The sequence below is a fragment of the Antennarius striatus genome, chromosome 5, assembly GCF_040054535.1.
Source record: "Antennarius striatus isolate MH-2024 chromosome 5, ASM4005453v1, whole genome shotgun sequence".
NCBI classification, from domain to species: Eukaryota; Metazoa; Chordata; class Actinopteri; order Lophiiformes; family Antennariidae; genus Antennarius; species Antennarius striatus.
The window spans coordinates 12,328,339-12,352,913 of NC_090780.1; the positions used below are offsets into that span (position 1 = coordinate 12,328,339).

Consider the following 24,575-nt stretch of genomic DNA (forward strand, 5'->3'; position numbering starts at 1 on the left):
AAACTTTCCAAAACAAACAACTAAATGAAGTTGCAGTGCAGGCTTGGAAAAGCTTTACAAAAGAATGCAAATGTTTGCTGTCAATGGGTCACAGGCTCAATGTAGTTACTGCATACAAAGGATTTGTAACTAAATACTGCATCTTATACATTTAAAGTCCATCTGTTCCAGCATCTTTGCTCACCTAAAAACTTGTTCCATTACAAAATATTTCATAAGTTGTGTATCGGATCCAGATGTAAATACCTAGAAATAAAGCTGATATGATTTTTAATTTTTTTTTATTCATTCTTTTGATATCAAGCCCAAATGTTTTCAGCCTCCAGCGAAATACAGGAATTTGCCTCACTGTTCCAACACTTATGGAGGGGAGAGTAATCAATCTCAATCTCCCTGAAGAACCTAAGTTTCAAAGTCTAAGAGCTTCTAACAGCAGCTTTCAGACAATTACTAATAATCACATATCTTTCAAGTGATGAATATTCTCATTTACTTCAATTCATCTGAACTGGTGTTCAGGTATTCTTAATTGATGAAAGCTTTGTCATTCGGTTGGTAGGTTTTATTATTTATTTCAGTACAGGCAGCTATAACTCACCAATTTCATCCAGTTCAATGTTTATGTGTACAGTACTGTGGCATTAAAGTAATGAACAAATGCATGTATTCACTCATCTTTATTAAATAAAATTAAATCTGTATAATTTTGGTTTTAATATCAGCCAAACCTAAATAGAAATAATTGAAATTTTCAACAATCCTCTTCTCATTATAATAAATGACCATACAGATTGAAAACAGTGTTTATAACAGGCAAACGTCTTTAAGACTACATGGCAACTGGCACATTGAGTCAGTGATAGACATACAGTATGTTAAAAAGTGATTCAATGCTGAGCACAGTAATGCAAAGCTCACTGCTCCCAATTCCTGAGGATCATAAAAAAAACTATTGAATCAAAGTGCTCTGCTATGTCTTTCGACATTGTTTTCTTTGGTAATCTCTACAAATCACTCAAATTATTCAGATTATGAGTAAAATACATAACACCTTGCTGCAGAGGCATACTGACACATTAATGCTGAACTAATGCACAAGTCTGAATGAGTGATGAATTGACTGCTGAAAAAACAACAACAATGAAAAGTCTACTTGATTTCTGTGAAGGTTCTCATTCATCCAGTTCATTGTTATTCAAAGGTTTTTAAGTCAATCCAGTGGACTTTTAGAAAGGTCCTTGAAGAGGCTTCATGTCTCATCCAAGAGGCTTCTTCAATTCTGGTGGTGGTTGGTATTGCCTCAGCCTCTAAACTCTGAGATGTGGTCAGTGTATTCATATTCCAACGCCCGTGGCCAGGACCCATCTGGCTGCCTAACAATGGTCGCTATGGAGTACCAGGAAGTGTCCACCGTGGTTGTCGAATTACAAACATTGATGACATCATCAAGCCCTCACATGCTAATGGGAGGCATTAGAATGAGCCACTTCACATGAGTCAATCTGCCAAGTGGTTCTTCTCATTTCTCGTGGATGGCCTCTTTCACTCCTCTCTAAAACATCTGTCCTCCCTGTCCAAAACACTGGTGTCCTGAAATGAGTGTCCCTCTCCTTTGAGGTGAAGGAAGACTGCCAAATCCTGTCCTGAGGAATTGGCTCTTCTGTATTGACCTATGCGAGCGGCTGTTTGGTTTTTCAGACACTCCATGAAATTTATAGAAACTCCTTTGAAGACTCCTTTGATTAACTGATTAACCTGACTCCCAAATTACTGTCTACATGTACAGACATGGTAACATTAATGCATGGCTTAAGTCCTCGTGATTCCTCATCTTTTATTGACTTGTGATGATTTGTGCTTTACTTAAGCATTAATGTGAGCACAGTTATGCACCTGTATTGTAAAGAGTTATCACAAAATCTCTCAGACAGGATTCTTTTAGAAATTAAGACATTTCTATGCCTCATCAGGACAGGCAGGAACACTGGCAAGAGCTGGAATGAGCTTCTCATACACACTGATGCCTTTCAAAAAGACTTGCTCATTAAGATACTCATTGTGATCGTGCAGCAGGATTGGCGTCCTGTTCATTGGTGAAAAGCCGATAGCAGGGATACCCACCTAGATTGAACAAACAAATGACAAAATGACAGGGCATACAACTGAAAGACAGGCTAGCTTTCACTCAGTCACATTGAAAATGTTCAACTATGTATGTCATTAATGTATGCTATCAACTTATACTCACAGCTCGGATGAAGCGGCTATCTGTGGCAGCTGGGAATATCTCTTTTTTCAAAGTCATATTCCTACAGGGCAGATAATGAAATAAGAGAGCTTGCTTGATACAAGTACAGATTTAGTACAATCCTTCAGTGTATCGTCTGTTACACTTATAATCTGCAAAGCAAAACTCAAATGTGCAATAGGTTTTCTTTTTGTTTAAGAAGTGCATTGTAGGAACTGTGGGAACATTTTTTGATAAAGTGTGAATCTCATGGCAGTAATACATTCAAAGGTTTGCCAAGTGTTTCAAAAATTTGGTTCTGGGCAGAAACACAAGAAAGTCCACACGTTATTAACGCTAACACATAACATTTAGGATCTCCACTTGACTGCTTGGGCCCTAAAGTTCATAGTAGGATCATCTCGTGTGCAGGCTCTACCATTGAAAGAAAAATGTATAAAGATACTACACAGAGTTAATACTAAACTAAAAATCAAATATTTATATTAGAATCTTTAGAAATTTGAGCTTTTGAACGCATCTTGTTAACATTTGTGTTTGTGTCAACAGACTATGTACTGCTGTTTAGAGGATACTCACAACGCCTTGCAGGCTTCCCTGAAAGCACTCCACCAAGGATCGTTCTCATCGGTCGAGGTCAAAGCCTGGTTTGTATGTTTCTGCAATGAATGGAAGTCAATTCAGCCCAATTGACAGGAACAAAAAAGCTTTCAAATAATCTAAATTTTACATTTCTTTGCACTCACCTGAGCAAATTCATAAGTTACATCTTCTCCTGCTTCTTTACACCACTGTTTGATCTGCCTCTCAAACTCCTGGTGGGATGACAATAATGTAAAGGTTAGTGTTAAAATTAAGATGATCAAAATACACACATACCATCACCTGTAACTATGACTGATGACATTTGCAAAATCAGAAAAAAAAAATTCTGTCAACCTCAAACAGGCAGACATGCTTACACACACCTGTAGGTTGACTGTAGGTGGTATTCTTAGGTCAAAACTGGCATCTATTTCAGATGGGATGACATTGTAGGCCACACCTCCTTTGACCATGGTCATATTCACTGTGGTGACATCACCAAGTGTGAAACACTCGCTAGTATTTAGCCTGAAATGCACACATTTGTTAGTGATGCTGTAACTCAACCCTTTAAGATTTGTATTTTCCAATTAGTGTTGAGAACTGTATGAAAAATTCTTCCTGCATGTCATTTCATTAGGGTCAGTATTTTGTTCAGTGTGCTTTATCACAGGCGTACCTGTATAAATGAAAAAGACACATGCTTTTCATATACATTGAGTTGTCTCTCAATCTCACCTTTGTTTCTCCTTCTCTCTGAATTCCAGGAAGGAGTTCATGACTTGTCGCTAAGAAGAAACAAAATGTTGTCATCCCTTCCGCAGAGGAACAATAAAAACATTCATCCTGGAACCATCAAAAACTGCTTTGGTTTGATGATGTTATGTTTGTGATGCTCCTGTTCATCAAAAGGACCCAGAACATCACTGATGATCATCTGCTCAGCATCACTGATGATGTGAGGTTCATTATTCACAGAGCCCAAGGAATAGTTGCCAACAATCCTCACTATAGTCATATCCTGTTTATTCTACAGCTGTCTGATAAAATAAACAAAAGTATCTGCTGCACTACCACAAAAACACCCTTCTACAGAGGAGCATCTTCTTTCCTCTGGCTGTGAGACAATCCTGCACCACATATGTTTGTGATGTTTTGTGATTTAATTACGTATTCATTATTTGCATAGTTTCTTGTGTGTGTCTGCATGTGAATGAGGGGGTTAAACCGTATCATATACCAACAAATGAATGACATTAATTCCTTTGTACAGCCAGTTTTTCAACTTTAAAAGTAACTCATTGAGACTCACCAGCTTCTCAGCAGCTGTGTTCTCCACAAATCTTGAGCCGTGACCAGGACTACCTGGACAATGGATGGTTATCCCTGGAAACAATATGTTATTCAGCTTCATTCAAGATCAAATTCATCATTCAACAAAAAATCCCAGTGCCTGCAGCATTTTAATGCATGTTATACTCACACCAGGGATTTCTCTCTCCATAAAACACAGTGAAGGCCTCTCCAGGGTTGGCCAGGCCTAAAGAACAGGACAGAATGAAACGAGTCGTTGTTACCACTACTTACACCTTGTAGTTGAGTGTCTTCAGGCATCAAATCAGGTGTAAATGATATCTGTTCAAACTCTTATCAAGAGATTAGCCAGGAAATTTGCCACACTGCATGAAGCACAATAAAAGCTTTAACTAAAATGTTTATACATTACTATATATATACACATTACTATTATGTTGCTGTACAGAAACAACAAATCCTAAAACACTGATGAACACCTTCAAGCTGACAGCACATATTACCTTCACGATTATTATTATTACTATTACTATTGATCATTATGGATTTCTCTTTTTACAAACTCATCAAACCAAAAATTAAAATGAGGTAATAGTTAGCTATTACGTGGTTATACTATAATTAATTAGGATAAACAACAACTGACTCTTCAGCAACACAGTTTTCATAAGTGAAAACAAAGGCAAAAGTTCCCATGTTTTCCATCATCGAATTCTGCCGAGAATGATGCTTTATCTCTACAACATTCATTTCCTAAAATATTTCCACTGTCTGCTTAAAATAGACCCCAGGTTTGTTGTATCTGAAATTTGTCATGCAGAAACAAAAAGTTTCATATTGTTTTATGAATGTACTGTCATAACATCTAGTCCCAGTTTAATCTGTTCAATAAGACTGAGTCAGAGGATGCTACACCAAGAGCTGAATTTATTGTTTCCTTGTCTAATTTCAACTTAGAATGCATTTTATTAAACACTCATTTCAACACGGATATTAAAACATGAATCTAATGTGTTACTACAATTTAATGATGTGGCGTGTGATGTAATGTTCCTTGCACAGCACTCGAGAGGAACACCACTGGCAGGAGTGTTTGGAGGGTCACCAGTTCAAGACCCGTGTAGGCCAAAAACATTTGGAGTGTGAACTGGCAGTGAGATGTGCCAGTTCACCTCCTGAGCACTGCTGAGGTGTCCCTGAGCAATGCAACGTCCCCCTAGAAGCTGCTCATGGTACTCCCCACGTGAGAGCTACCCACAGTTTTCATAAGTGGAAACAGAGCAAAGATACCCATGTTTTTCCATCATCAAATTCACTCTACCTTCCATACCTTCCATTATCTGCATGTCTACAGGCCCCCGTGTGTGTGTGTGTGTGTGCCTGTACGATATATACACGTGTGAATGCCTAGGGTGGAAAAAAAAGTTATTTCCCTAGGGATATCATTAAAGGACTGATTATTATTATTATAATGATACTTATGATGATTAATACTATCATTATTATTATTATTGTTCCTATGATTGTTACTAAATCGAGCACACAATGTACATTTTGTGGTGATTAGAATTAAGTATCTAAATGATTCTGGCTTAAAACATACAGTAATCCCTCCCTTATTCGCGCTTCAAGATGCATGGCTTCACTACATTGTGTATTTTTTAGTAGTCATGTGATACCGTACGTGCATGCTATTGGCTGACAGCATCCGCGTGTGCGCTGTGTTCTTACTCCCAGTTCCTCCTGCAACTTTTCTTTAATACAAAGTGTTTAAAACAGTCTGTGATAACCCGTGTTGTTCTGTTGTGTGTTTCCCAGAGTTGACCTACGTGTGTTTGTTCTGCATGTGTTCGCGAGACTGAGAACGTGGTGTGAGCGGGAGATTGTTGTCAGTTCTTGTTTGTTCCTTGTTAAGGCTGGACGCCAAATAAAGACCGTTCAAGGAATATCGTGTGCGTCGTCCTTGCCCACCATGAGAAACACTGGGGGTGTTACAAGTCTAAAAAAGTGTAGGAAAAGGTAAGACAGAGATAAGGTAGTTTAATATCAGTATGAGGAGGGTTCATAAATGTTTAAAATACCGGAAATAATAAAATAAATACTTGGTCAATATATTGCAGAATTTTATTTTTCGCGGGTGGTCCTGGAACGCATTAACAGTGAGTAACAAGGGATTACTGTATTTGCAAATGAATGACCTTCAAGGTTCAGGTAACTGTTGACTTCTTAAAGCAGTTGAGAATAGTTATTTATTTACCTTCATCAAGGGCAAAGCCAATGTTTAATTTTTGGAACTCTGGATGCTTCACAAATGTTTCCATTCCCTTGTGACCTCCGATTTCTTCATCTAAAGAGAAACAAAAATATTTTAGGTGTTATAATTTAAGCAAGTAATATTTTTCATAGTGCTGTTTCAACCCTGTTTGCTTAAATTTAGGTAGGAAAAGAACAAATGCTACTTAGGCAGACTTAAATTAAAGACACAAAATACTACATGTATCAGCAGCCTCATCATATTACAGACTATTAAACACATATTTAGGTAGACCTCAGAGACCTTTGAGAACAAACTATGAATTAGGAACAGTGATCAAGTGTTTACCAGGAACAAACATTAAGTGCACGGTACGCATCAGTTTCCATCCCTCTGCCTTCAGTCTTCTGACAGCCTCGATGTACCTGAAAAGAACAAAAGACACGGTCATGTTGTGACAGAAATCAGGCTGTAGGCAGATAGTTAGAGTGGGTGTTGCAACAGGTATTTCACAGAGAACAGTTTTACAATCACAACAAGAGAACAAGTCCTGTTAAAAGAAAAAGCTATCAAGGCATTTTATACCCACTGTATAGTTACACATTTCATGTCCTGTGATCCCCGGGCATAAATGTTGCCCTCTGCATCTTTGAAAGCACTGAAAGCATCGTACTTCCAGTGTTCCTGGAGAAGAGATTTATATCAAATCTTTTCTTTTCCTTTCTATTACAGATCGCACTGGCATTAGTAGAAATGAAAGCCATACCTGAAAAACAGGTACAACATCTGTGTGGGAATTCAATAAGATGGATTTCAGGGTTGGGTTTGTCCCTTCCCATGTCATGATTGACACAACTCTGCCTGGACACATCTAAAGAGAGAGGGGGCAAGAAATAAGGTGAATTGTATATCTAACTTCTAAACTGAATTTAAATGTTTGTAACAATAATCAATCAATACACACACACCTCATACTTTTTAAGAGGTAGGCCAAGCTCCTCTGCCACTCTGTCTAGGAACCAAAGAGCTACATCTGTAAATGAATAAAAGGAAAGCACAACAGTCTGTTGAAGGATATGTAGAATTATCAGAACACTAATCAGTCATGATCAATGCTTCTATTTTATGGCAGTACTATTGGACTTTACGACAATATAATGAATAACTTTGACTTATAACTTCTCATCAACTTTCAAGTTCACGTGACGAGGAAACCAAGAGAAAAGCATGAAGGTCCATTATTCAGTCAGTGTCCTTAAGTCTTACTAATGGGTGCTTTAAGGCCATCTGCGCAAAATAGTCCATCCAGCATGCTCTGAACAAAAAACAGGCCCATTGTGAATATGAATCTTAACAAATACAACTCCTCAAGCTCTGTGAATATTTAATGACCAGAAAACACAAATACAAAATGTACCGCTAGTACAGATATGACAGATGTTAGCGACTGACACAGGCAAAAAGAGACGTCATAGCTAGAAGGTTTAACTGAAGGTTTGATTATTAATGATTACATAATTTCTTTAACCAGTCATATCATCTTACGATAACCACTGTAAAACAACAGAACCATAGGTCTTTGCATTGAATGCATTCATCATTCTGGGATGACATCCAAGAGGCGGATCATCTCCAAGCTTTACATGACCTGGATGACTGACAACCGCCAAGAAATTCAGAAACACAGAAAATATTTGTGTATTCTACAAATTCCAGTAGCTATACGTTACGACGACCTGTACATGGGGTTAAACCACAGATAAATATTCAAAAAGTCCGACAGCACGTGGCTCGATTGCAGCACATTGTAAAGAAGATTTATCACCATAGTCAGGCTCCGGGTGGACAGTCTTGAGGCGGAGGTACTCCCGGAACAGGCTGACGGAGGGGTCCTCTCCTTCAGAGGAGCTGCGTCCACCTCCAACGCCTGGACCGTCTTTATCAGGCAGCATAGTGACAGTATTTCACCCCTGTGAAGAAACAGGTAAACAGTATGTAACACACAACCACATATTGCAATCAGACATTGACTAAACGTCACACCCGTGAGATCAGACTGCTACCAAGACGATCGCATTCGAGGTAATTTGATGCTAAAATAGCTAGCTAGCCTCGAATGTTTGGCCAACTTCTTCCTCGCTGTGGCTCTCGCAGAAGCTATGTCTGCATCCTAATGACTAGTTCGTTCACTAAAATGCTGCAAACACTGATTACAGGGCATCTATAACGCAGACTAAAGTCATTAATACTTGTTATAGTTGTGACTTACGTTGACACTTGTCTGTCAGGTGCAGCGTCTCGTCTTGTCTCGTGACCACGGCTGACCGGGCACTTTCCTGCCCTTCAAAATAAAAGACCTATCGCAAAAAGAAGGGGCGCAGATTCTGTATTCTCAGGCCTCACTGCACCATCAACGGGTTCATTTAAAAAAAAAGGCATGACTGGGTTCGTCTTCAAATTTACATGGGTTGTCATCCCCAGAGTTCTTTTAATGGCTACCTAAGTTTCATCAGCAAGGATTATTGTTTTAAACAAACAAAACAAAACGTATATTTAACCACTCACTCAGATCACTGAATATGAGTGCTAAAACTGTAAACAAAAGGACTATGAGAACCTTTACTTATTTACTAACTTTACATCCGGCCATAATAGAAAATGTATATGAACATGCTATGAAAAAAATGATCAAGCTTCAGTCAGTCACCTTAAATCCTTTTCTTTTTTGGGAAAACAAATTATTTAAGTGAAACTTCTTATCACAGTTAATTTATGTTGTGTTTATTGACATGGAATGGAAAAAACTGATCACTATCATATCACCTCAAATACAATTGCATAAAATTCTGAACATCAATATGCAATATGGGTTGAAACAATAATGTATAGTTTCCAGATAAACCGAAGACAAGAGGGCCACCATTTAGACTCAAATAATTATATTTCCTGTAAACAACAAAAAATAAAATTTTCTTCAAAAAATAATAAAGTCAGAGACAATAATCATTTAGAATTGTTAATATATGTGTAACATTTGGTGAAGCAAGAATGTGTTGCTCCAGACAAAAAAATCAGTTCTTAAAACAGAGCATTAATATTAACTGACCCACAAAACCCATTTTTTTGTTTTTATTTTCAGATATGCTTACTTGTTATTTTAATTTAGCTCTTGCATGATTGTCAGAACTTGCAAATATATTACTGTATATACATTTTATCATTATATAAATAAATGTAACATACTTTCTTTTTTGACATGGTCCGTATTCTTTTATGCACTTTCTGTTACTCCACGTAAGATCTACTTCTTTTTTTGAGAATGGCACAGTATTCATTGGATCTTCATGTACAAGGCTGCTGGTCACATGTGAACAATGAAATTTAAACACAGACAGCTGCTAAATTTGCATATTTACAGTGAACAACACATCATCTCTAAAATGGTAACAATAAAGCAAATCCATTTCATGTTTTCTCATGCAAAGACCAAGATGACCCACATTATGCAAAAAATTCACCACAAGACATGAGATGAACTAGCCTCATATATCAAAGTAACACTAAGAAAAAACCCCCACTTGTAATGGGAATGTGTGACATACCAGTTTACATGGCATTTTCAATCTACTGAACAACTCCCATTGCAATATTTATTGCCTCGAAAAATAGCACTAGGTAAGGGGTTCCTCTTAGTACCTTTTAGTAACATTCCCACCAAAATAAAACCGCTTAATAGAGAAAAAAAAAATCATCCTTCTTTTTGTGCATTTCTTCTGTTGTTTCAACCTTTTTTCCTCCACCTCACTTCAGGTTTCTGAGAAAGTTGATCACACCTTGGTGAAATTCTCTGGTTTTGTCCATGTAGCAGGCATGGCCAGCTCCCTCTAACTTCAGCACCGAGTGATTAGGAAGCTGCATGAGGTTCTTGTGGGACTGTGCACCCAAATTTGTGTCCAGGGCTCCAGAAACAATGAGAGTGGGAGTCTGGAAGAAGCATCAAACAGTTACCGCCAACCATTCACATTTGTAAAGTTATAATCTGAAAACATTGGCACCTTAAATTGCTTTGTAAGACAAAAATGTATCGATCCAAAACAAACTATTTAAAGGTTTACAGATGAAAGAGTAATTAATTACAGGACAATTAACTAAAAACTATTTAGATCAGGGGTGTCAAACTCATTTTCACCAAGGGCCACGTCAGCATAATGGCTGTCCTCCAAGGGCAAAATATAACTTATAAATGTAACTCCATGTAATATAAAATAAATATAACTACTCCTTATTGTTAAAAAACTAAATTTATTACGTATTAAAGTTACAAACATTATAGTTGCACAGAAAAGGTGTTTGTTTCTGCTCTGTTATTACATAAGTCCTTTTATAACCTTTTTGACAATGTTAACATGGGCTTAGTTACTGCATTGTTTTTGGTCAAAGCACTGTCCATTTATGCTCTCGTGGGCCACATAAACTGATGTGACGGGCCACATTTGGCCCCCGTGCCTTGTGTTTGACACATGTGATTTAGATAATCAAAAAAATGTTTTTTTCCATCAAATATGCATTTCTTTATTCCAGGTTTACATTTGTGCCTTTCAAGTTGTCTCCTATTTTGAGTAAACTGAACATCCTTATTTACACTACAGTATTTAGTTTGACAAAGCAAGTCATGTCAAGATGTCATCTTGGACAACTGTAAGAAATTACTTTATTATATATTACTGATTAAAATTGAGCTAAAGTCCATGACAAGTATCTCCTTTACTGATGTCCAAGGGCCCCCCAGTGGAAAAATTTAGTCATGCCTCAGCGGTGTATACAGCATTCATTTTAAGGACCCAGCTAATCCACACACGCTATGTTGGTGTAGATTGACTCGTATCCAAGTCACAGTCATCTGTGAGGTCTGACCCTGAAGCATCTTGACTTCTGCTGAGGGTCTGAACACGTGGTGTGTAAGCTGCTTCACATTAAAGGTATCAGCAGCACCTGAGTCCAACTCCTCATTCATCAGTGATAAAAACATTAAAAAAAACATCCCATAAAACATCCCACACAGTTATGAGACAAAGGTTATAGTCTGGTTACCACATTTACAACAGAAGGAGGAGCTCATTGACGGCCAAGCTTACTATGAGCTTCACGTGAGGAGAGAACTCCACTGCAGCCCACTTTTAGCAGCTCTGATTCAATCAATCAGAATATCAGAAAACACTTCCACCACACTGGCAGCCTTGGTGGGAAATGCGCAAAATGACACGTGACACCTTCCGTCACAACAGAACAAAATGGACCACAAAGTCTACTGCCTTCACAACAATGAGACTAGGACGGAAAGTAACATGATAATGCTATGGATTCTCCAGCATTTCCTATTGTAGCTGATCTTCACATGGAAGAAATGAAAAATAGAGCATTGAGCTCCTACAAGTATGTAGCACCCAACCACGGTCAAAATAAGAACATTTCAGTGGAAAACTTAGAACACATCAGCTCAGTGGACAAGAATATCAAGTTCCCTCAAGAGGGTGTCATGGAGTACAAACATCCTGTAATAGGCAGCACAGCAGAGATTGACATGGATGGAAGACTCAAAGTCACTGTTTGTCAGATACTTTGAAACAGAGACCAATTTGACTCTTAGTGGAACACAAGCGGGGAGTTAGAACCTTATACCATTGGGCTGAAAATGTACTGACAGGACAAGCGATTCTCAGTTGAAAACAACAATATGACACATTTTGTAAAAAGAAGACATGTGACTGGGAGGGGAGTAAAGGAAGCCATCGTTGTCAGTCTGGAACAACCACCTCCAAACAGAGGTGTGGTGAGCCACAACCTTTCACACACATCACAGCTCTACCAAGAAACTTGAAGGTTACATTCACACTTTGGGATACGTGAAACTGATAACAAGGATAATGATTCCTATGATGCACAAATAGAAAAAACAAACACAACACCCATAATGGTGCTTTTGACTTAGAGTTTAACTATCTGTACTCCAGTGACGTGCGGTGAGGTTCATGGCGGGGAGGCACCGATGTTAAAGTCGGTTCTACGAGTCAAACAGAGTGTCGCATTTGCCAGTCCATAGTGGCCTGACATTAAAAACTCTGTCCGTTAGTCCACCAAATATCTTCGCAACCGTTGCAAATAGAAAGATGAAACGAAAAGCACATTACTTGGGTGGCAAAGGAGATGAAAATGAGATGATGACCTTGGCCTTAAGAAAACTAGGTCAAGGTCAAAGTTCAACTTTTGTACACTCAGGAACCCGATAAGATAGAAAGAGGAGGGAGAAGGCCAGTGTAAGACCATAAATCAAAGCTAGTGCTTTTATCAATGACAGTAAGTCATAGCACTAGCTTTGATCTTTGACCTACGCAAGGTCAGGGTAAAATTTTGAATTCAGGGATGTCGCGGGATGTTGTCGTCTCTGACTTCCTTGATAAAGCTTGTTTTGATCAACTGGTAGTTCTATCTGAGGTGGGGCCCAGCTGCACGCTGCTGCACTCCGTCCTAAATGATTTTTAACTAGTTTTTATGTCAGGCAGCTAGTTTACTGGCAAATGCGACACTCTGTTTGACTCATTAAACTGACTTTAACGTATCACCATACGTCACTGCTTTATTCCCTATTGCTTGTAAAATAGAACCGATGGAATTACTTTATTTTTTGCATTACAATATTTTAATCCACATGATCTGAACTACTCTTACCTGAATATTTTGGTACTGCTGTGAAATATAACTTTGGGTGCCAACCGGTGCAATGGGGATGAAGCCACGTAGTTGAGCATGGTTCTTCATTAGGAAGGGGATGGAGTATTGTCCACTCATAGAAGGGCTTACAAGTACAGGAGCCCTAACACCCAAAGACTCCATGAACCTTGAAAGGAGGTCCACTCGATACTGGTCGTTCTTCAGAGCCTTGGAGTCAGGTGATTTTCCATACCCTCCAAGAAGCAGAAGAATTTGTGGTTAAATAAAAAAAATGGACCACTTAGAACCTCGTTTAGAATGACTGAAGGAGCAGAGCTGGATAATTCTAAAGGAAACGAAGGTATTTACTACACGTTCAGCTTTCATCAAGTCAAGCTTTGGAATGCAAGCAAAATACCACGTATACCTATAGCATGAAACACAGAGCAAAAGCTGAAAAGTTGAGAATCCTCTTTGATGTCATGTTCTGTGTACAGTGCCTTGTGAAAGTATCCCCCCCCCCTAGAACTTTTTGACATTTTGCCACATTTCAGGCTTCAAGCTTAAAGATAAAAAACTGAAAATATTTTTCGAGAATCAACAACATGTCAAGTGGATCCAAATTTATTCAACATTTTATATTGTGTTTACAAATAAAAAAACTAAAAAGTAAAATGTGCAAAAATATTGGCCACCTGTTCTCTCAGCTCAGCTAAACGACTCCAGAAGTTCCCTGATGACTTCTGAATGATCCAATGTTGACCTAAATGACTAACAATGACAGATTGTGTCATTTGGTCTCACAATTGCACAACCTTCTTTTCAGTTTTTTATTTATAAACACAATATAAAATGTTAAATTTGGTTTGACTTCATGATCGTATCTCACATGTTGTTGATTCTTGAAAACTATTTTCGGTTTGTTATCTTTAAGTTTGAAGCCTGAAATGTGGCAAAATGTCAAAAAGTTCTTGGGGGGCCAATATTTTCGCAAGGCACTGTAAATGCCTACCTGGCAGGTCCACTGCGATGGCCTGATAGCCATTCACTGCCAGAAGGGCCATTGTACCAAGCTCTTCCCAGGTTTGGGATGTGAAGGCCTGCCCATGAAGAAGGACCACTTGTAATCTGCAAATGAAATTTTTTCCATTTTTTGATGACTTGTAGTAACATTTTCACCATTTGATAACAAGGACAGGTGGAAAATATGGCACCCACCTTGGTAATATCTGTCGCCCAGCTCCATCAGCGGGTAAAGCTTCTCTGAAGAACAGTGGAGGGTCTCCTGGTAGCTGACCGGTGTGGATGGAGATATTGATGGCTGGGAGCGGAGGAAGAGGGGTGGTCATCAGACCAATCCTTTGAGCTTCCAGAGATGGCTCCATGCTGCTCTGGCGAATGGATGGCAGCAGCAGGTACAGCAGTAATGTAGCCAAGAACACCAGCACCAGAACAACGAGACGATGACGCAAAAAGTTCATTTTGTCGAGTTGTGCGATCTGGGGGAAAATGGTAGAGAGATTGTGTCTAGAAATGACGAGATGAGGAATTATATTAGCAAAAATATGCAAGAAATACAGCCTTAACTTGACCTATTGCTACTGTCATGGAATACTGGAAGCATTTGAGACGCAAGAGCAGAAACCACATACCAGCACAAAGGAGACGGCTGTTTGACACGTTCACTAACAGACGGACGACACCGCTGGTTTTAACGCCATGACTTCTGCATTGCTAATTGCCACAAGGATTGGGAAATGCTCCGGATAAAAGCTGCTGGTAGCTATCTTCTCAAATAGACACGACAAACTGCGCGTTCAGCCAGACGGTAGCCATGCATGTTTAGTGACAGGAAACCATCAAAGCGTGTAAATAAAAGAGCTCACGAATAAACACCGAGGCGAAGAGAAAACCGATAAGCATCTAAGGCATGTAGTTCTGTCTGCGCAGCCTGTTTCTGTACGGAGGGAATAGTGAGCCGCACGGAACACGTCACACCACATGCGTCACTTCCTCCTGAAAGGGTTCGTAAAATATGCATTCGTTCGTTCGTTCGTTCATTCACTCCGGGGTACACCCGGGATAAGACACCAGGTCGTCCCGAGTCGGGACCAAAAATATGTCAAAACGTTCAGAATAATCTGATCTAATTGTCTCAGATTTTTGAGGAACGCGTCCGTCTTGTAAATGTTATTTTATTTTTTGATTGCACATCACCATCCTCTCTTCTGCAGGTTACGCATGTAGTGTTGTTGTCTTTGGCACCTGTTCTGTTTTGTGGACCAGATTGTCTTTTGTGCGTCTGTGTGTATTTTGTAATCTTGTTCAGAGATTTGTTTAAATGCTAATAAGCATGAAATGTCGATACTTTCAAGGTTTCTCTGTTGTCTGAAAAGATATGGAAGCACACGTCTACAAAATAAACAGGAAATAAATACAGAAATCATTATTTAAAAGGGGGTGGGGTGTAATTACATGCTGCAAGAATGTTCAAACTATGCAAATATGGCAAATTTGTTTTATTTTTGACTTTATTTTCTTTATAACATTAACTTGCTTTGATGTTGCTTTTGAATACCAAATTTTTTCATTCTGCTTGTAAAAGTACGCACATCAGTGTAAGTACAGTATATTTAAAAGCACCTTAATTTTAAAATTATTTAAAAAATAAAAAATGTGTTTCTAAATGGAATTTCAGAATACTGCAAAACCCAGAAAATAGGTGAAACCAGAAAATACATTCATATTCCCCTTTGAATAATTAGATAGATACTTTATTAATCCCGGAGGAAATTGTATATATCCACTGCTCAGGCATTACATAACGAATAAATACTGGATAAACCCACATGCAGCACTAACAGGACTTATATACTAAACTATAACTAAAATATAAACAGTATAACATTAGAAAAATAACAGTATTAAATTAAAATGTAAACAGTATAAAATTAAAATATAAACAATATAAAATTAAAATATAAAACAGTATAAAATTAAAATATAAACAGTATAAAATTAAACTAAATCCATTCAACTGTGTGCTGACCTCACCACCTCCCCCCCGCTCCTCCTGAGAGAGTCATTGTACCCCCTGATGGCACGGGGCACGAAGGAGGACCTCAACCTCTCTCTGTGGAGGCGCTGTGTGACAGCAGTCTGCTGCTGAAGGTGTTTCTCTGCTGGGAGAAGGTAGTGTGTAGGGGGTGGCTGGTGTTGTTAATGATAGCCTTAACTTTAGACATGGTCCTTGATAAAGGACATTGATATTATTAAAGTCATTGATAGAAATGTAAGGATTAATTAACTATCCAACTAATTCTTTTTTCATCCATCTATCTTCCACCGCTTATCCGTAGTCGGGTCGCGGGGGCAGCAGCTTCATCAGGGAGCCCCAAACTTCCCTTTCCCCGGCTACATCCACCAGCTCTGACTGGGGGATCCCAAGGCGTTCCCAGGCCAGTATTGAGATATAATCCCTCAACCTGGTCCTGGGTCTGCCCGAGGTCTCCTCCCAGCTGGAAGTACCAGAAACACCTCCCTAGGGAGGCGTCCCGGAGGCATCCACACCAGATGCCCAAACCACCTCAACTGACTCTTTTCCACGCGAAGGAGCAGCGACTCTACTCTGAACCCTCACGAACAGCAGTGTTTCTCACCTTATCTCTAAGGGAGACACCAGCTATCCGTCTGAGAAAGCCCATTTCAGCCACTTGTATCTGCGATCTCGTTCTTTCGGTCATGACCCATCGCTCATGACCATAGGTGAGGGTAGGAACGAAGATTGAACGGTAGATGGAGAGCTTTGCCTCTCGGCTTAGCTCCCTCTTTGTGACAACAGTGCGGTAAAGAGACTGCAATACCGGCCTCAGATTTGGAGGTGCTAATCCTCATCCTCGCCGCTTCACACTCGGCTGCAAACCGGACCAGTGAGCACTGTAGGTCACAGGCTGACAAACAGGACCACATCATCTGCAAAAAGCAGCGATGCAATCCTCAGGCCACCAAACTGTAAAGCCCCCTCACCACGACTACGCCTCGATATCCTGTCCATGAAAATCACAAACAGAATTGTTGATAAAGCACAGCCCTTGCGAAGGCTAACAGCTACTCGGAACAAGTTTGACTTACTGCCGAGAACCCGAACGCAGCTCTCACTTTGGGCGTACAGGGATTGGATGGCCCTGAGGAGAGGCCCCCTCACCCCATACTCCCGCAGTACTTCCCACAGTATATCCCTGGGGACTCGATCATACGCCTTCTCCAAGTCTACAAAACACATGTAACCTGGTAGACATACTCCAAAGCCCCCTCTAGGTTCCCTGTGAGAGTAAAAAGCTGGTCCGTTCTTCCACGACCAGGACGGAACCCACATTGTTCCTCCTCAGTTTGAGGCTCGACAATCGGCTGGACCTTCCTTTCAAGCACCTTGGAGTAAACTTTCCCAGGGAGGCTGAGGAGTGTGATGCCCCTGTAGTTGGCACAAATCCTCTGATCCCCCTTTTTAAAAAGAGTCTGCCACTCTTTCGGCACTGTCCCAGACTTCCACGCAATGTTAAAGAGGCGTGTCATCCACGACAGCCCCTCAACACCCAGAGCCTTCAGCATTTCCGGGCTAATCTCATCAACACCCGGGGCTTTTCCACCGTGAAGTTGTTTAACTGCCTCGGTTACTTCGCCCCGAGAGATCGACTCTGATCCCCCATCATCCTACAGCTCTGCCTCTGCAACAGAGGACGGGTCAGTTGGGGTAGTTGGATTCAGGAGTTCCTCAAAGTGTTCCTTCCACCGACCGACAACCTCCTCAGTCGAAGTCAACAGTGTCCCATCTTTGCTGTATACAGCTTGGATGGTTCCCCGTTTCCCCCTCCTGAGGTGTCGGACAGTCCTCCAGAACAACTTTGGTGCCGTGTGATAGTCCTTCTCCATGGCCTCTCCGAACTCCTCCCACACCCTCTGTTTTGCCTCCATCACAGCCGAGGCTGCAATCCTTTTGGCCTGTCGGTACCTTGCAACTGCTCCAGGAGTCCCCAGGGACAACATGCCCCTGAAGGCGTCCTTCTTCAGTCGGACGGCTTCCCTGACCACCGGGGTCCACCACGGGGTTCGAGGGTTACCGCCCCTTGAGGCACCCAAGACCTTGAGACCACAGCTCTCAGCTGCAGCTTCAGCAATGGAAGCTTTAAACATCGACCATTCAGGTTCAATGCCCCCAGCCTCCACAGGGATGCACGAGAAGCTCCTTCGGAGGTGTGAATTGAAGGCCTCATGGACAGAGTCCTCCTCCAGACGTTCCGAGTTCACCCGCACTACTCGTTTGGGCTTACCAGGTCTATCCAGATTTCCTCCGCCAGTGGACCCAACTCACCACCAGGTGGTGATGAGTTGACAGCTCTGCCCCTCTCTTCACCCGAGTGTCCAAAACACACGGTCGAAGGTCAGATGATACGATCACAAGATCAATCATTGACCTCCGACCCAGGGTGCTCTGGTACCAGGTACACTTATGAGCATCCTTGTGTTTGAACATGGTGTTAGTTATAAACAATCCCTGACTAGCACAGAAGTCCAACAACACAACACCGCTCGGGTTCAGATCAGGGAGGCCATTCCTCCCAATCACGCCCCTCCAAGTGTCTCCATCATTGCCGACGTGTACATTGAAGTCCCCCAGGAGAACAATGGAGTCCCCTGCAGGGATCCCTTCAAGGACCCCATTTAGGGACCCCAAGAAGGCCGAATACTCTGAACTGATATTGGATGCATATGCACAAGTAACAGTCAGAATTCCCCCCCCCCCACAGCCTTAAGGCGTAGGGAAGCGACCCTCTCATCCACCGGGGTAAACTCCAACACAGCGGCGCTCAGCCGGGGGCTTGTGAGTATCCCCACAACCGCCCTGCGCCTCACGCAACTCCGGAGTAAAACAAGGTCCAACCCCTATCCAGGAGTTTGGATCCAGAACCGAGGCTATGCGTGGAGGTAAGCCCCACCAGATCCAACTGGTAAGGCTCCACCTCCAACACAAGCTCCGGCTCCTTCCCTGCCAGTGAGGTGACATTCCACATCACCAAAGCCAACTTCTGCCACCCGGGTCTAGTCCGTCGTGACCCCTTGTCGTCACTGCCACCCATATGGCAGCGCACCCGCCCTGCGGGTGGTGGGTCCTCAGGGGTTAATTCTTTTTTCAGTTTTAGTTTAAAAACAATTATTGCATCTAAACAAAACTAGTATTTTTTAATTTAATGTTGACGCTAACGATGTAAAGTAGAGCCATAAAGTAAGATGACAAAACAGTATCTACAGTACATGGATAACACAAAAACTTATAGCGAACTTTGTGGCATTTTATCATTTCCAAAGTGATTTAATAGATTCAGTCTGACATTTATTTTTGTAAGTTTTGCTTTGGCACTGTATCACTGACAGATACAAAATGAAAGCAACTAAAACCTCAAACCGCAACGTGAAACAGGTGGAAATCAAAGGAGGCATAACAAACATGGAGGCAGCCGATTCCTTTAAAACAAGATTCACAGTACCACATATCTCCAACAAGGCACATTAAATTGAAAGTGTAACACACAGGGAAGTACCGGTATGTTTACAGGTTTCTATATGCAGCAAAAGAACATAATTTCACTTCTTAAAGTATCAATGTGAAATAAAGCCTGTTACACAAAACAAAAAAGTATTTAAAGTGCAGTATTTGAAGATGTTTGGCCGAAATACATAAGAGTCTCACACAATATTATCTGTGACTCAATTTTGTAGTCTGTAAATAACAGCATAATCTGATACTTGCCAACTACTGTAATTGCCTAAATGTTTTAGAGCAACATGATTAAGAATAAATACAGAACATAGTCTATTACAGTATATACTTACTTGGAAATATAAATGTAGCTACAGCAATTTTTATTAGTACAGTGTCATCGGCAGGAACCTGACCACTTTAAGAATCCTAAAGCTGCTATATTCATTATTAAAACATTCTTTAAATCATTAGATCCATCAAATATTTTCATTAAAAATATTTTTTGAGGATTCTTAACGTTTGGTTAAACGAACTGTGGCCAGGAGATGTACCGACTACATAATTTTGAAATGAGCACATATTTATACAAAACAATCTCATCATCAGTCGACACAAATACACCAACTTAAATACATCAGGAACTACCTTAAATCAGCAATAATTAACTCAATTCTTCATTTATACTCATGACTCCTGCTCCAGACTATGTTAACAAGAAATTTCCAAAACGTGCATCAGCTAAATGTTAGAATTTTCCTTTTGTACAGTAAGATTCAAGCATGTAGAATTAAAAGACATTGTTCAGAAACAAACAGTACCATCTACTGTTAATATCCTTTATCCTTGCTAATTTTAAAAAAAACAGCAACTTGCATATGAAGTTATCATCAGTATAAAGTATTGTGCCCAGCAGCAGGCTGAGATGACCATCCCAATAACTTGTAAACAATGACGACGACAAGAAAAAGAACGCTTTGTTTCCCTGTTAAGGCACAAGTTTGTAAGAAAAGAGCCAGGTCCAGCCATGTCGTTTCTATAAGACAAAGACAACTAAAGAGATATAGTTTCTTATAGTTCTCAGGTGTAATCCATTATATTTCATTCACAAGTCTTTCTGTCATAACACATAACTGCTTGATCCAACAAGCAATTAAAAAATGATATAATCGGTAAATTAAGCCATGTCAAATGTCCTGCGTCCTGCGTGTTGACACATTCTCCTGTTATACTATCTTTGGTGAAAGGGCTGACTCACTGCTGTCCACACATAAATATCACTACTGCATGGAATCATCACACTTTTTTGCAGAAATATCTTTTTCAGAGCTGGGAGAAGTGATGAATAGTTTGGACTTCGCAGTTTTCTCAGTGGAATAGGGTGACATGTCCTAGTGGGAGTAAGAAGCAAAGGAGCCAGGTCCCGAAGACAGAGGAGGCTTTATTCTGTCCTTTTTCTTTCAGAGCACAGGCCTCACCCCTGTACCCACTGTAGCACTGGCACTGGAAGTGTTTGTGGAAAAAAGCCAAGTCTGCTTGGTCAGGTATGCCGGTAACCTTCAGCTGTCCACCATGACTGGTGATTTTGTGAGTGGAGGGGTTGAGATGCAGATACACATCTCTGTCTGGTATTATTCTCAGACAGCGACCATGGGATTTACACATCATCTTACTGCACTGTTCGGCTGCTGTAGACACATTGAGCAGGTACATGCCCAGAGGTCCCCGAAGATACTCATTTAGATCAGAGCAGCTGGCCTATGGACAACAAAAGTATATCAACCCAATACTACTGAACACTGGAACACTCAATAAAAAATGAGCAGAGCCACAATGAGACTTACCCGGCTGCTTCCACAGGACGTGTCCCCCCAGAAGATCACGCCTGCAACTCCAAGAGCAACACTCTCACCAATGGTGGAGACCAGATCAGTCTGCACAACATATATAGTGAAAATATATATCACATGGAAAATCATAAAGACTGTAGCCTGCGTATGTGAGCAAATACAAAACTAAATGGTCACTAGGCTAAAAACATTGATAACGCATGACATAGTCATAAACCTGTAGTTTATCAAACATTCTCACAGTAATGTCATTATTGTTCCAAAATGTAAATAAATTGATGGTTTTAGTGATTTCATGCAACGCTACCAACATAGAGACCACGCTGCACATTAAAAATTGATTTCTACTTGACAGCAACATGTGGCCTCCTGCTCACACAATACATCAACATTTTTTTCTGTCAAACTAACCTCAGTTAGGAGCATCATCTGACTGATGTAAGATGGCCGGGTATAAACAAAAACAGGACGTGTTAATCCATCCCCAACTGATGCCAGGCGCATTGCCTCCTTTACCCTGTTACGGACAAAGAGGCGCCCATACTTTGTAGATCTTAGTACAGAACCCATATATATAGAAGGAAACAATGCTGTACATTCCATCCATAACCAGTTAAGTTGGTCATTGCGTTTCATTTCCACACCGGGACAGCGCCCTGTGTAGTTCTTCAGGTCACTCTTGTAGTCATGGTTGTAACAATCTGGAAACAGGTAGAAGCCCCACAGTTGATTGGGCCTTAAGCTCTTGGCAAGGTGGAGTGTCTCCAGCATGAATTTGCGAGCGGACAGCTCAAATTCCTGCTGAGCAACTTTTCCCACATGTTCCACGGTCCACTTTGGGTTCTTTTTGGCCACCATATCACGTGATTTAACACGATAGATATCTTTCGAATCCCAATTACGGATCCATAAAGGGCGCCATTCCTCCCAGTCAATAACAGCCAAACCTTTAGCATCAGGCTCACGTATATATTTTTGCAAACCTTCTGGCATCTTTTCATAGTGCTGAGTGAGGCTGGCGAGCTGTGGAAGGCCTCTGTTGACTGCAAGACCACCACGCTCATAATAAGGATACAATCCAAGGCGCTCCTTATAAAAAATAGTGAGATTCTGCCGGACGAAGCCCTCATTAGGGGTAGCCACAATGTCAAACTGGTCCAAAGATAAAGTTACACTATGTCGCGGGGCACAATCTTGAGTTGGGGCATTCCAGACAAGGAGAACGGGCTTCTGTGAATATAATGGCCATCTTGCCTGCTTTAAATCAGCTGAGCTCAAGACTGTCAAGGAGGTCAACAGAGTCAGAAACAGCCAAGGCGGCTGCCCAGCTGCTCCTAAGAGAGAGCAGATAACAACCTCCATGGTCGCTGCTCAATTCTCCTCTTTCTCTGAAAAAAACAAAAAAACAAAAACATGAGAAGAAACAAAAACGAACACATCTTAAGAGAAATATTTTTCTCAGGTACAGTTTGGGGCGTTGGAAAGGCATAATGGTAAGTGTTGGACTTGACCTGAATGAGCGCCTCACATATAGGTAACTACAAGGTAAAGACTACGTGTCTGCTGTCAGTCATTTCATTACGATTACTGTACTGTCATTGATCCAAGGATGGCCAATACTACAAGTCTGTTTCACAAGTCTTGTTGGTCAGGAAATCAATTTTGACCATTAAATTTAATTCTGGGTAGAGAAAAATAATCTGTTTCTGCCATTTAGGAGCTCCTCTCAGTGAAAACTAATTAGATGCCACGACTGACGGTACTTGCCCGTTTAAGAAACTAAGTCGGCTCACGCTAACGAAACTTAGCCAATTTAGCTTCAACTTTCATTGAAACAAACTGCTAAATCTGCCAAATTAGCTCACGTTCAAATCCTTCGTCCCCATCCAGTCTTACCTGTTTAAATAACGCTGAGGACACGGGTTCATTCCACTCATGAAACCATCAGATAAACTGCTTTTCCACTGGCCTGCCATGAGACAGGTAGCAATCATAGTTCGCTCAATCCATTTTCGAATCAGAGAAATCGCCAGTCGGTAGTTCTGGTGTCAGGAGCGGAGCGATGGGCAGACCGCTACCCAACAACACGTCAGTACACTGAGTTATGGAGTGGCGGGGGGGATTGGTTTCATGAAACACGTAATATTTGTTAGTTTTGACATGTAAATATCAACACAGCGTACGAATTGGATTCAAATATGTTGTTTTTAATCATTTTGAAACAACTCTAGCTTTTTTTTTGTCATACACGTTAAATAAAAAGTATATATCTGTAGCATGTACCCCCTTAAATAAATGAAAAGTAGTCTGTTCTTCAAGCCCTACTGCTCGGATGTGATGTAGAAGCGTCGCTCCGAGTTTCCTCTAAAGTTATTGACGCCTGTGGGAATATCTGTCATTCAGCAGGTCTTCTTCTGTAGTGATTGAATCAGTCAGTCAGTCATTTTCTTAACCCGCTTAATCCGCTTTCTGTTCAAAATTTCATGCTTGAATGAATACGCATAAATGGGTGGCATGACATATTGTTTTTTTATTCATGCAGAACATTTTAATAACTTTTATATATAATTTAGTCAGTTAACTCATCATATTATTGTGTTATTATATTATAAATGTGTTTTTATAGAGCAGGATAATACCTTTTTTCAATCTGTCATGTCATAGTTCAAATAATCTCAAATAATGTCTCTTACCAGGACCTTTTTTCCCCTCTGTAATCTCCCGGTGAAAGTGATTTGATGAAGATGCTCCTGACAAAAGCAGTGTTACATTCTGTGCTAAATATACACTGACTGGCATTTAAATATCCAGCGGACTCCACCTCTGGCTGGCCTCTATTTTACATAAACGTGAAAAAACACCCCACCACAGGGTTTTTCCTACTTTTACTTTAGAATAAATTGATTGTTATTATTTAGTCTTTGACATATACCAATAAAGACAAATTTGAGTCTACGGTATATAGGTGCATTATCAGATGACAGCTTATTGTGGCTTCCTATGGATTTGAGCAGTGGATATTTACAATTTCCTCTGGGATTATTAAAGTATCTATTTCAAAATGAATTAATGAAAATTACA

General features: G+C 40.4%; 3 protein-coding genes across 5 annotated transcripts; all 3 read right to left on the reverse strand.

The window, feature by feature from the left end:
* Positions 1–662: 662 nt before the first annotated feature.
* Positions 663–8,736, reverse strand: LOC137595704 (aminoacylase-1-like). Its single transcript, XM_068315942.1, has 15 exons — positions 8,671–8,736; positions 8,227–8,371; positions 7,370–7,434; positions 7,168–7,272; positions 6,991–7,085; positions 6,750–6,826; positions 6,405–6,494; positions 4,317–4,373; positions 4,146–4,219; positions 3,572–3,621; positions 3,217–3,361; positions 2,995–3,063; positions 2,828–2,907; positions 2,249–2,309; positions 663–2,121 (listed from the first exon to the last, which is right to left on the reverse strand). The coding sequence occupies exons 2-15, from the start codon at positions 8,351–8,353 to the stop codon at positions 1,957–1,959; spliced, it is 1,260 nt and encodes a 419-aa protein (XP_068172043.1). The 5' UTR covers positions 8,354–8,371; positions 8,671–8,736; the 3' UTR covers positions 663–1,956.
* A 432-nt stretch (positions 8,737–9,168) lies between these two features.
* On the reverse strand, positions 9,169–15,061 carry abhd14a (abhydrolase domain containing 14A). Of its 2 annotated transcripts, none has more exons than XM_068315537.1 (5): positions 14,762–15,061; positions 14,328–14,608; positions 14,122–14,237; positions 13,128–13,363; positions 9,169–10,385 (listed from the first exon to the last, which is right to left on the reverse strand). In XM_068315537.1, the coding sequence occupies exons 2-5, from the start codon at positions 14,588–14,590 to the stop codon at positions 10,203–10,205; spliced, it is 798 nt and encodes a 265-aa protein (XP_068171638.1). In that variant the 5' UTR covers positions 14,591–14,608; positions 14,762–15,061; the 3' UTR covers positions 9,169–10,202. The 2 variants fall into 2 exon arrangements, with proteins under 2 accessions (XP_068171638.1, XP_068171639.1); XM_068315538.1 differs by having other exon boundaries at positions 14,328–14,636.
* An 863-nt stretch (positions 15,062–15,924) lies between these two features.
* On the reverse strand, positions 15,925–24,255 carry hyal2b (hyaluronidase 2b). Of its 2 annotated transcripts, none has more exons than XM_068315535.1 (4): positions 24,188–24,255; positions 21,906–22,882; positions 21,489–21,578; positions 15,925–21,402 (listed from the first exon to the last, which is right to left on the reverse strand). In XM_068315535.1, exons 2-4 carry the CDS (start codon positions 22,854–22,856, stop codon positions 21,013–21,015), a joined length of 1,431 nt encoding a protein of 476 aa, XP_068171636.1. In that variant the 5' UTR covers positions 22,857–22,882; positions 24,188–24,255; the 3' UTR covers positions 15,925–21,012. The 2 variants fall into 2 exon arrangements, with proteins under 2 accessions (XP_068171636.1, XP_068171635.1); XM_068315534.1 differs by lacking the exon at positions 24,188–24,255 and adding an exon at positions 23,391–23,534.
* Positions 24,256–24,575: the final 320 nt, after the last annotated feature.